At 45.3% G+C, this 12,948-nt stretch overlaps 1 protein-coding gene across 1 annotated transcript in view; it reads left to right on the top strand.

Annotated features, from left to right (window-relative positions):
- LOC124008536 (receptor-type tyrosine-protein phosphatase T-like) overlaps positions 1-12,948 on the top strand; it is a 553,654-nt gene that overhangs the window by 132,390 nt on the left and 408,316 nt on the right. The window contains 1 exon segment of the mRNA XM_046319881.1: positions 12,470-12,741. Within this exon segment, the coding sequence (XP_046175837.1) occupies positions 12,470-12,741 (272 nt within the window).

Raw genomic sequence — 12,948 nt, 5'->3', positions numbered from 1 at the left:
TGCTCACCACGCAGCATCTGAGGGAAACACGACACGACAGGGCGATACAAAGACACAGCACGGTGAACAATATACAAGGATCCGACAGGACAGAAACGGAAAACAAGGGGAGAAATAGGGACTCTAATCAGGGGAAAAGATAGGGAACAGGTGTGGAAAGACTAAATGATTGATTAGGGAAATAGGAACAGCTGGGAGCAGGAACGGAACGATAGAGAGAAGAGAGAGAGGGAGGGAGAGAGAAAAAGGGAACGAACCTAAAAAAAGACCAGCAGGGGGAAAACGAACAGAAGGAAAAGCAAAATGACAAGACAATATAAGACATAACATGACAGTACCCCCCCACTCACCGAGCGCCTCCTGGCGCACTCGAGGAGGAATCCTGGCGGCAACGGAGGAAATCATCAATCAGTGAACGGTCCAGCACGTCCCGAGACGGAACCCAACTCCTCTCCTCAGGACCGTAACCCTCCCAATCCACTAAGTATTGGTGACCCCGTCCCGAGAACGCATGTCCATGATCCTACGTACCTTGTAAATAGGTGCGCTCTCGACAAGGACGGGGGAGGGGGAGGGAAGACGAACGGGGGTGCGAAGAAAGGGCTTGACACAGGAGACATGGAAGACAGGATGGACGCGACGAAGATGTCGCGGAAGAAGCAGTCGCACAGCGACAGGATTGACGACCTGGGAGACACGGAACGGACCAATGAACCGCGGAGTCAACTTACGAGAAGCTGTCGTAAGAGGAAGGTTGCGAGTGGAAAGCCACACTCTCTGGCCGCAACAATACCTTGGACTCTTAATCCTACGTTTATTGGCGGCTCTCACAGTCTGTGCCCTGTAACGGCAAAGTGCAGACCTCACCCTCCTCCAGGTGTGCTCACAACGTTGGACAAACGCTTGAGCGGAGGGAACGCTGGGCTCGGCAAGCTGGGATGAGAACAGAGGAGGCTGGTAACCCAGACTACTCTGAAACGGAGATAACCCGGTAGCAGACGAAGGAAGCGAGTTGTGAGCGTATTCTGCCCAGGGGAGCTGTTCTGCCCAAGACGCAGGGTTTCTGAAAGAAAGGCTGCGTAGGATGCGACCAATCGTCTGATTGGCCCTCTCTGCTTGACCGTTAGACTGGGGATGAAACCCGGAAGAGAGACTGACGGACGCACCAATCAAACGACAGAACTCCCTCCAAAACTGTGACGTGAATTGCGGGCCTCTGTCTGAAACGGCGTCTAACGGGAGGCCATGAATTCTGAACACATTCTCGATGATGATTTGTGCCGTCTCCTTAGCGGAAGGAAGTTTAGCGAGGGGAATGAAATGTGCCGCCTTAGAGAACCTATCGACAACCGTAAGAATCACAGTCTTCCCCGCAGACAAAGGCAGACCGGTAATGAAGTCTAGGGCGATGTGAGACCATGGTCGAGAAGGAATGGGAAGCGGTCTGAGACGACCGGCAGGAGGAGAGTTACCTGACTTAGTCTGCGCGCAGTCCGAACAAGCAGCCACGAAACGGCGCATGTCACGCTCCTGAGTCGGCCACCAAAAGCGCTGGCGAATAGAAGCAAGAGTGCCTCGAACGCCGGGATGACCAGCTAACTTGGCAGAGTGAGCCCACTGAAGAACAGCCAGACGAGTAGAAACAGGAACGAAAAGAAGGTTACTAGGACAAGCGCGCGGCGACGCAGTGTGCGTGAGTGCTTGCTTAACCTGTCTTTAATACCCCAGACTGTCAACCCGACAACACGCCCATAAGGAAGAATTCCCTCGGGATCAGTAGAAGCCACAGAAGAACTAAAAAGACGGGATAAGGCATCAGGCTTGGTGTTCTTGCTACCCGGACGGTAAGAAATCACAAACTCGAAACGAGCGAAAAACAACGCCCAACGAGCTTGACGAGCATTAAGTCGTTTGGCAGAACGGATGTACTCAAGGTTCTTATGGTCTGTCCAAACGACAAAAGGAACGGTCGCCCCCTCCAACCACTGTCGCCATTCGCCTAGGGCTAAGCGGATGGCGAGCAGTTCGCGGTTACCCACATCATAGTTGCGTTCAGATGGCGACAGGCGATGAGAAAAATAAGCGCAAGGATGAACCTTATCGTCAGACTGGAAGCGCTGGGATAGAATGGCTCCCACGCCTACCTCTGAAGCGTCAACCTCGACAATGAATTGTCTAGTGACGTCAGGAGTAACGAGGATAGGAGCGGACGTAAAACGTTCTTTTAGAAGATCAAAAGCTCCCTGGGCGGAACCGGACCACTTAAAACACGTCTTGACAGAAGTAAGAGCTGTGAGAGGGGCAGCAACTTGACCGAAATTACGAATGAAACGCCGATAGAAATTAGCGAAACCTAGAAAGCGCTGCAACTCGACACGTGACCTTGGAACGGGCCACTCACTGACAGCTTGGACCTTAGCGGAATCCATCTGAATGCCTTCAGCGGAAATAACGGAACCGAGAAAAGTAACGGAGGAGACATGAAAAGAGCACTTCTCAGCCTTCACGTAGAGACAATTCTCTAAAAGGCGCTGGAGAACACGTCGAACGTGCTGAACATGAATCTCGAGTGACGGTGAAAAAATCAGGATATCGTCAAGGTAGAAAAAAAAACAAAGATGTTCAGCATGTCTCTCAGAACATCATTAACTAATGCCTGAAAAACAGCTGGCGCATTGGCGAGACCAAACGGCAGAACCCGGTACTCAAAATGCCCTAACGGAGTGTTAAACGCCGTTTTCCACTCGTCCCCCTCTCTGATGCGCACGAGATGGTAAGCGTTACGAAGGTCCAACTTAGTAAAGCACCTGGCTCCCTGCAGAATCTCGAAGGCTGATGACATAAGGGGAAGCGGATAACGATTCTTAACCGTTATGTCATTCAGCCCTCGATAATCCACGCAGGGCGCAGAGTACCGTCCTTTTTCTTAACAAAAAAAAACCCCGCCCCGGCCGGGAGGAAGAAGGCACTATGGTACCGGCGTCAAGAGACACAGACAAATAATCCTCGAGAGCCTTACGTTCGGGAGCCGACAGAGAGTATAGTCTACCCCGAGGAGGAGTGGTCCCCGGAAGGAGATCAATACTACAATCATACGACCGGTGAGGAGGAAGGGAGTTGGCTCGGGACCGACTGAAGACCGTGCGCAGATCATGATATTCCTCCGGCACTCCTGTCAAATCGCCAGGTTCCTCCTGAGAAGTGGGGACAGAAGAAACGGGAGGGATGGCAGACATTAAACACTTCACATGACAAGAAACGTTCCAGGATAGGATAGAATTACTAGACCAATTAATAGAAGGATTATGACATACTAGCCAGGGATGACCCAAAACAACAGGTGTAAAAGGTGAACGAAAAATCAAAAAGAAATAGTCTCACTGTGGTTACCAGATACTGTGAGAGTTAAAGGTAGTGTCTCAAATCTGATACTGGGAAGATGACTACCATCTAAGGCGAACATGGGCGTAGGCTTGTCTAACTGTCTGAAAGGAATGTCATGTTTCCGAGCCCATGCTTCGTCCATGAAACAGCCCTCAGCCCCAGAGTCTATCAAGGCACTGCATGTAGCACCCGAACCGGTCCAGCGTAGATGGACCGACATAGTAGTACAGGATCTAGATGGAGAGACCTGAGTAGTAGCGCTCACCAGTAGCCCTCCGCTTACTGATGAGCTCTGGCTTTTACTGGACATGAATTGACAAAATGTCCAGCAAGTCCGCAATAGAGGCACAGGCGGTTGGTGATCCTCCGTTCCCTCTCCTTAGTCGAGATGCGAATACCTCCCAGCTGCATGGGCTCAGTCTCTGAGCCAGAGGAGGGAGATGGTTGCGATGCGGAGCAGGGAAACACCGTTGACGCGAGCTCTCTTCCACGAGCTTGGTGACGAAGATCTACCCGTCGTTCTATGCGAATGGCGAGAGCAATCAAAGAGTCCACACTGGAAGGAACCTCCCGGGAGAGAATCTCATCTTTAACCACAGCGTGGAGTCCCTCCAGAAAACGAGCGAGCAGCGCCGGCTCGTTCCAGTCACTAGAGGCAGCAAGAGTGCGAAACTCTATAGAGTAATCCGTTATGGATCGATCACCTTGGCATAGGGAAGCCAGGGCCCTAGAAGCCTCCCTACCAAAAACTGAACGGTCAAAAACCCAAATCATCTCCTCTTTAAAGTTCTGGTAATTGTTAGAACAATCAGCCCTTGCCTCCCAGATAGCTGTGCCCCACTCTCGAGCCCGGCAGGTAAGGAGTGAGATGACGTAAGCAACCCGAGCTCTCTCTCTCTAGAGTATGTGTTGGGTTGGAGAGAGAACACAATATCACACTGGGTGAGAAAGGAGCGGCACTCCGTGGGCTGCCCGGAGTAACAAGGTGGGTTATTAACCCTAGGTTCCGGAGGCTCGGCAGACCAGGAAGTAACAGGTGGCACGAGACGAAGACTCTGGAACTGTCCAGAGAGGTCGGAAACCTGAGCGGCCAGGTTCTCCATGGCATGACGAGCAGCAGACAATTCCTGCTCGTGTCTGCCGAGCATGGCTCCTTGGATCTCGACGGCAGTGTTACGAGCGTCTGTAGTCGCTGGGTCCATTCTTTGGTCGGATCCTTCTGTTATGCAGGTGAATGAGGACCCAAAAGCGACTTGGCGTCTTTAATCCAGTAAAGGAAATATGCAATACTCCTAGACAAATCGGAGCGGTAAATAAAGCATAAAAAACAATTCCACTCGTAATGACGAGAACAGACTGGAGACTCGATCATAAACTGTAGGTTGCCTCGGGAAGGCACTTGACCGTAGCAGACTCAGACACCTGCTCACCACGCAGCATCTGAGGGAAACACGACACGACAGGGCGATACAAAGACACAGCACGGTGAACAATATACAAGGATCCGACAGGACAGAAACGGAAAACAAGGGGAGAAATAGGGACTCTAATCAGGGGAAAAGATAGGGAACAGGTGTGGAAAGACTAAATGATTGATTAGGGAAATAGGAACAGCTGGGAGCAGGAACGGAACGATAGAGAGAAGAGAGAGAGGGAGGGAGAGAGAAAAAAGGGAACGAACCTAAAAAGACCAGCAGGGGGAAAACGAACAGAAGGAAAAGCAAAATGACAAGACAATATAAGACATAACATGACAAGATGTTTCTGCAACTTGATTGGAGTCCACCTATGGTATAATCAATTGATTGGACATGATTTGGAAAGGCACACCCCTGTTTATATAAGGTCCCACAGATGACAGTGCATGTCAGGCCAAAACCAAGTCATGAGGTTAAAGGAATTGTCCATAGAGCTCCAAGACAGGATTGTGCCGAGGCACAGATCTGGGGAAGGGTACCAATACATCTCTGCAGCATTGAAGGTCCCTAAGAACACAGTGGCCATCATTCTTAAATGGAAGAAGTTTGGAACCACCAAGACTCTTCCTAGTGCTGGCTGCCATGCCAAACTGAGCAGTTGAGGGAGAAGGGCCTTGGTCAGGGAGGTGACCAAAAAGTCAAGGGGTCTGAATAAATTCCAAAGGCATTGTATCTAACTACACACTTAGCGGGTGTTCTGAGGCAGTCATGAACTTAGGTTCCAAGATGCTTTTGGGAAACCTGGCCCAGGTCAGCGGAATGGAAACAATGGACAATGCCTTTCACTTTTTTATTAATGGGCGAATGAACTCCAGGACGGCAGGATTATAAATTGATTGCATTTCATTGTTGAGACAGCTTTCATGTCAATTGTTATCAGATGAGCTTTGCTTATAATTTATTTGAGGGTGTTATTAGTTTGCCTCTTCCTTTCACACTTTGCTGCAGCAGGGTAGCCTAGTGGTTAGAGCGCTAGACTAGTAACCAGAAGGTTGCAAGTTCAAATCCCGAGCTGACAAGATATAAATCTGTTGTTCTGCCCCAGAACAGGCAGTTATGCCACTGTTCCTAGGCCGTCATTGAAAATAAGAATTTGTTCTTAACTGACTTGCCTAGTTAAATTTAAAAAACTGATTAGAGGCTGCTATGATCTTCCCTGGTGTTTTGGCTGCTTTTAAGTTAAAAAACACTCACCTTTGAGTAGTGCTGTGCAGCAGATTTGGTTGTGAAGTGTTCAATTTGCAGAAGCCTGGCCCTGACTGGAGCAGTTGCCACCGAGTGAGGCCTCACCATTGAACCGATTAAGGCTGTGCTTTGTTCCTGGAGAAAGATAAAATAATGCAGTCTCGGTGTGGTTTCAGAACCAAGATCTATTTTTCTTTTCTCAAACATAGTGATAAAAACCTATTTCTATGCCGGCTGATATCAAGGTAAAAATGTACTTCTAGACAAGCTTTCACAAGCATTTTGTTGTTTTTAAAAACTGACAAGAAGTAAAGGAATTCTAGACTTGTATTTTATGAAACAATTATGAAAAGAACATCAATAAGAATAAGTAACTATTTGAAAATAAACACTCACCAAAATTGAACTTGTGTATTTGCCTTTCTTTTGTTCAAATGTCTAGAAACTCAATTGAATGTAACAGAGCTAAGAGTTGAATTACATCTCTTAATGGAATTGGTGTCCGTGACCATGCAGATCTAAAATCATTGTTGGAATTATTAGCTATTTAAATATCCCATTAATGAAGGTAACCATTAACTGTCAACATTTGACAGTAGTTGTAAACAAATACATGAATATAACACATTGTACACACCTTCCAGAAAAATGTACACAATATCAATACCCAGGGCCAAACAAAAGACCCCCCCCCTTCTCTATAATTATATGTGACTAAATGAATGACCTTTTATGCTTTTAAAAGCTTTTCCTCCCAGTTGAACTGGAAGTCAATTTCTCCTTAATACCAAAGTTGTTGTGTTTACAAGCAATACATTACTGTATTAATCAAGAGGTAAATTGAGGTTTAGAAACAGGCAGAGCGTAACTGCAAGAGGGAGGCACTGGTGTTGGCGACTCGATCAAGCTATTTGCATTCAGGCGCATTGCTGTACCAATTATTGATTTCCCACTTATCAGATTAGCCGAGGACCCCCGGGGTGTTGATCCTCACCCCTGTCTAACAGCATCATAGTAGCCAGCTTCCAATAAGAGAAGGTCAACGAGGCTGTCTGGCGTGCTATTGAAAAGGCCAAGTGAAATTCCTACACTAAGCCTTCGGGCTTGTTGTCTCGCGCCCTTCATTTTCCTCCTGTTACTATGGGATATGTGTAAAACATAGTGGACGATGCCCTATTGCTGTGATGAAGAAAGGAATGTAGTGACAAGCAGCGGGAAACTGTGAACGAATGTGTGTTGGCATTGCCCCAGATGAAGCTGGATGGCAATAATTAGGGCATGGCGAGGGGAGAGGAAGCGAATCATGCAGGACCATTACACATCGAGGACAGGGAACATATGGGGTCCACCCTGCGTGGCTCTGTGGCGTCAGCCCGCCACGGCTGCCTTTGCCGTGGAGGCGGAGTGTGAAGGGACCGGGGAATTGGGCATGTTAAATGTGTGAAATGGGCTGAGGCCCATTGGCATGGGCTGGGAATGCACTCTCCTTTCCCTGGGACCCTGGACAGGCCCCTGAGTGGGGGTGTAGCCAGGGTGTAGTAGAGCAGTTCTACGGGAGAGTGGTCTGAAATCCTTTGAAACAGAAGAGGAGAAAGAGGAGGAGCTGCACTGTTTAAACCCCAGCTGCTCCACGGCTGGGCTGCTGGGTGGCAGCTGACTGTCCCCACTCTGTCTCAGATTTACAGCTTCGCTGTTGAACGCTTTTTTCTATGTTTCCAGTGCACTGGCCTTCCGAGGTACACTGCAGATTATTCAACTAATCTAGAACCAGGGTAAATAGGGGGCTTTAATTGTCAGGATTTTTTTTGTAATGTCCAGAACCAGATTTAACACCATCTGTAAATACACACTGTGTTCTGTCCGTTAAATAATTTTCTAACCAGCTACACGCAGCTGGTTCAGGCCAATTATATAAATCCTCTGAATTAGTCATGAGTGATCCACAGTGTTAAAAGCCTTAGACAGGTTTCTTCCTATACAATTAATAACATAATTTAAAACTATAGTAGCAGGAGAGATGGTGCTATGACCAGGTCGGAAACTTGAGTAATGTTAATTTAGAATACATTTCATAGTTAAAAAGATCTAAGATAAGTATTTATCAAGGATTCTAAGATTCTAGGTAGGCAAGAGAGTTTGGAAATGGGGCGATAATTATTTAGGTCACACGGGTCATTTATAGGGGCCACCTTCCAGACCCTGGGGATGGATCCAGAAACCACCTTCAGGTAATAAATATGTGTTTGAGTTTCCGCTATCAGTGGAACAACAAGCTGTAGCAAGAAAGGATCAAGCAAATCTGCCCTAGTGAACTTTTTTTTCGCACATCAATCTTAAGAAAGGCATCTAGCACATCACAAATACATTAAAAAAAAGATATTCACTAGGAGTTGACTGATCTTCCATTGAGCCAAAGTCTGACACAATTTGCTTAAGCAGGGAAGGAGAGGAATTTCCACACTTCAGTGCATTTACTGTTTTCCAAAATATAGAAGGATCAGCAGAGTCTGAGATAGAACATAGAATGTAGCTTGATTTAGCTTTCTTAAATGAGGAAGTGCATCTATTTCTCGATTGCCTAAAAGCTGCCAATCATTTACTGAATCAGTTTTTCTAGCCTTGGTCCAGGCCTGATTTCTCACCATAATGAGATCGGAAAGTTTTACAGAGAACCACGGATTAGTTATATTTTAAACTCTATGGCGTGTTTGTCTGCCAGAGATATACAAATATCTAGAGCCAATTCAGGGTCAGGCATGCAGCTTATAGAGGAAATCATATCCTGAAGGGACGACTCCTGTGGAGAATCAAAATGAATAAATATCCTAATTAATGAGGATCAATGTTTTTCTGTTTTGTATCTCTAATACATGCATTAGGAAAGTGACACCAAAACACCACTCGATTAAGTACTTGTGGGGGCTATTTGTAAAAATTAGAGAGAAGTTTGATGGGTTTCTTACATTAATCTGTGTAGGTTTGGAGATTAGTTTAGCGAGAAGGAGGAGATTCTACCCAAATTGGGGTATAAATATTACCACTGTTGGAAATGTGTTTTTGTCATTTCAGTTGTTCGATCCTTTGGGGTGAATAAACTTGGCTTTCATAGAGTCCCTCGACCTTAACCAAACCAGGTTAAAGGTTCTAAGTACTCTGAAATTGTATCAACAGCATCCACCAGTACAGAAGGGAGTGGTAAATCCCTGCTACAAACAAACACTAAAACATTTTGGGGATAGTGACAGTTAGAGAACATGATTGCCACTCGGCCCACCTATGGCTATTGTCTTATCATCGCCAATTCTTATTCCTTGTCTTTATATTGCAGCAAAAGGAGCATGGACATTGAGAAAGAAGCTGTTTAAAACAGTCATGATGTTTGGTACGATATTTCTGAGCTGGTGGTGGTTGGTACTGTAGTTGCTCGAGGGCCTCTCCCCTTGCATAGCCAGTGTGGACCCATTCCCAAAGCTCTTCTAAAATCTCAATATACATCTATCTGCCCTAAACAAATCGCTCTTTTTACTCACCGGTTGATTGTCTTAATGGCTGCCCATATTACTATTGATCTGAATACCCCGTGACCGATAGGCCTTTTATTTTTACTCTGCCCTTTTCTCCACAGTTTCAACAGCACACCTGGGGAATAAATATGTACTTTATTGCACTTATATCCGTGTGTATGGGAGTAGGTGGGCCTCAAACCTACTATTAGAAATATATGATATTCTTATTTACAATAAAGTGAAACGGTTGACCTGATATGGATGAAAATATTCTCAAATTAAAGCTGACAGTCTGCACTTTAACCTCATAGTCATTGTATCATTTCAAATCCAAAGTGCTGGAGTACAGAGCCAAAACAACAACAAAGTTATCACTGTCCCAATACTTTTGGAGCTCACTGTACATGGGGTGCAGGGAATAAAAGTCCAAAAGTTCAAATCATTATATTAAATACAATTTCCATGAAAATTCCATAAAATATATTTTCAACAATGTTCAGATCCCTGAAACTTGTTTACCTCTGGCCATGGTTTGCTAACATTTTCATATCAACAAAATATGTCCCTTTCATAGATTTTCACATCTCTCATGTTCATTTTGAAATTCTCTCCATATGATCCCCATGGTTCTTCGACCATGTGAAACTTGTGATGACATTTAACACCCCCAGTATTTCAGGTAGACACTTCTAGAGGTTAAAAGGTGCCCTGGTTTACATTCATCACATTGGCTGTGTGTTGATGCTGGAGGGAGGCTGTGTTCTGTGTGTGTGCACGTTTGTGTTTGTGTGAGTTTTTGTGTTTCAAATTTAATGTTTTATTAGTTGTATATACGGGATACACATGGGTATACAGCGTCCAATGAAATGTTTACTTGAAGGTTCATTTCACGACAATGCAACAGCAATAAGAAATAATCAAATATATGAACATGGACGTACTGTATGTGTGTGTACACTTGAGCCGGTGTGTGTGAATCTGTGAGTATATTTGCGTGCATGTGTGTGTGAGTCAGTGTGTTGGCAAGATGGGGTTGGCAAGAGTGCTGATGTAAAATGGTGGTGGCTGAGGCAAATAAGACATTTTGTCAGCCTAGATTCCGGACCCAAGGTTGGGATGATTGATACTGTATCTCCTCTGTGCATAACCCATTGATGTGCTTCAGATACTTTTGGTGATGAATCGTCTGATTCCGCATGCCATCCTATGGCCCTAGCCACATTAGGAGACGCCATTTATCATTGGCGAGTTAAAAGGTTTCTGACAAAATTTGCCTAGGAAGAGGTTGTCGTTATTTCAACCCTGTCATTTACTCTCCACTGACACATTTAAGTTCTCATTTGTGTCAGGGAATTCATTATGGTTTCAAGGGGAGCTGCCCTTGCTGCTAATGTGCTAATGTTCTAGTAATTATTATTATTAGATCTATTTTTTACCTTTCTTTAACTAGGCAAGTCAGTTGAGAACAAGTTCTTATTTACAATGACGGCCTACACTGACCAAACCCGGACGAAGCTGGGCCAATTGTGCTCCACCCTATGGGAGCCCCAATCACGGCCTGTTGTGATCACTAGCCACTTTAAACAATGCTACCTTATATAATGTTACTTACCCTACATTATTCATCTCATATGCATATGTATATACTGTACTCTACAACATCGACTGCATCCTTATGTAACACATGTATCACTAGCCACTTTAACTATGCCACTTTGTTTACTTTGTCTACACACTCATCTCATATGTATATACTGTACTCGATACCATCTACTGTATGCTGCTCTGTACCATCACTCATTCATATATCCTTATGTACATGTTCCTTATCCCCTTACACTGTGTATAAGACAGTAGTTTTGGAATTGTTAGTTAGATTACTTGTTGGTTATCACTGCATTGTCGGAACTAGAAGCACAAGCATTTCGCTACACTCGCATTAACATCTGATAACCATGTGTATGTGACAAATAAAATTTGATTTGATTTGATTTGATTTGTGATACAGCCTGGATTTGAATGGAAGCCAAGGGGCGACCCTTGATAAGTGTATCAGTTAGAATCAGGTAATCATCTGGGTCAAGTATTCAAGATAAATTACATAATTCCTTTCATGGAATGGTCTCCCGAGTTGGTCTACAGCGATTATGATTTCAAAGTGTCCGGAGACAATTTTTGTAATAACTCATCCTAATCGTCTAATTGTCACACTCGGGAAGAAAAGTCTTTATGATTCAAGCCACATGCCTTATGCCAGAACTCTCCCAGCACTATTTGCCCACTGTAGAATAGCCTACTGCCAAATCTGAGTCAAGCTATAAAACCACATACGCTCGGTATGTATGTGGGTGTATGTTGTTTTACATCAGAGTAGTGGATATATTGCAAGGCACACAAGCCAGAATATTGCCAGGGTGGACATTTGCCTGGCTTGATGTTCAGTTATCAAAGCAACATCCCTGAGAATATATCACCCCAATATATTCTTTGTTATTCCAGCAGCACGTCTTCTCACACCTATTCATCCCTCTTCCTGTCTAAATCTCACCCATTTTACACTACTTTTTATCTCTCTGCTCTCTTGCTTTCTCGTTCTTCTCTCCCTGCAGATTTCAATAATATTTTACAGTACAAGTACAATAGTTCACTGTAGCAGTAGTTGTTCCTCAGACATTCCTCATACTTCATGGGTCTGGGTTCAAATAGTGAGTTAAAATAGTATGTGTTTTCTTTCAAATACTTTTGAGCCATTGATTGAGCCTGCCTATAGTGCTCTGTCAAGTGCAGCTCAAGTATTTGAAAGAATACAAATAATATTTGAACCCAGGTCTGGTAGAAAACAAATCGGTCTGTTCTCGGCAGGAAATACTCCTCCTCGTCTCAGCTCACGTCTTGGTTCTTTCTCGTCCCTGATAGGTTCTTTTATGGTGGTGAACGGCTCCGGCCGGGCGTCGGGACAGAAGGCCCACCTGCTCCTGCCTACCCTGAAGGAGAACGACACCCACTGCATCGACTTCCACTATTCTCTATCCAGCCGCGAAGGCTCCAGTCCCGGGGCACTCAATGTCTACATTAAGGTGAACGGCGGCGCCCAGGGTAACCCTGTGTGGAACGCCTCTGGCTCGGTGACCGAGGGTTGGGTCAAGACCGAGCTGGCCATCAGTACCTTCTGGCCCAACTCCTATCAGGTGAGGGGAGAGCTTCAGTGTTCACACATACATCTGTGAGGTGCTCATTAGGGGCCACAATGCATTTTTTAACATAAAGACTGTATTCTTCCGTTTGCAATATGTTTAATATGTTCATGACACTGTGATCACACCAACCATAGGCATACTCAATCCACTGTTCAGAACCGGTGTGTGGTAGGCCTATTGCTGGAAATGTGATTTCTT

Source organism: Oncorhynchus gorbuscha, linkage group LG21 (assembly GCF_021184085.1).
Source record: "Oncorhynchus gorbuscha isolate QuinsamMale2020 ecotype Even-year linkage group LG21, OgorEven_v1.0, whole genome shotgun sequence".
Classification (NCBI taxonomy): domain Eukaryota; kingdom Metazoa; phylum Chordata; class Actinopteri; order Salmoniformes; family Salmonidae; genus Oncorhynchus; species Oncorhynchus gorbuscha.
The sequence above is the reverse complement of the archived record's forward strand: the minus strand, read 5'-3'. Positions and strand labels throughout refer to the sequence as shown.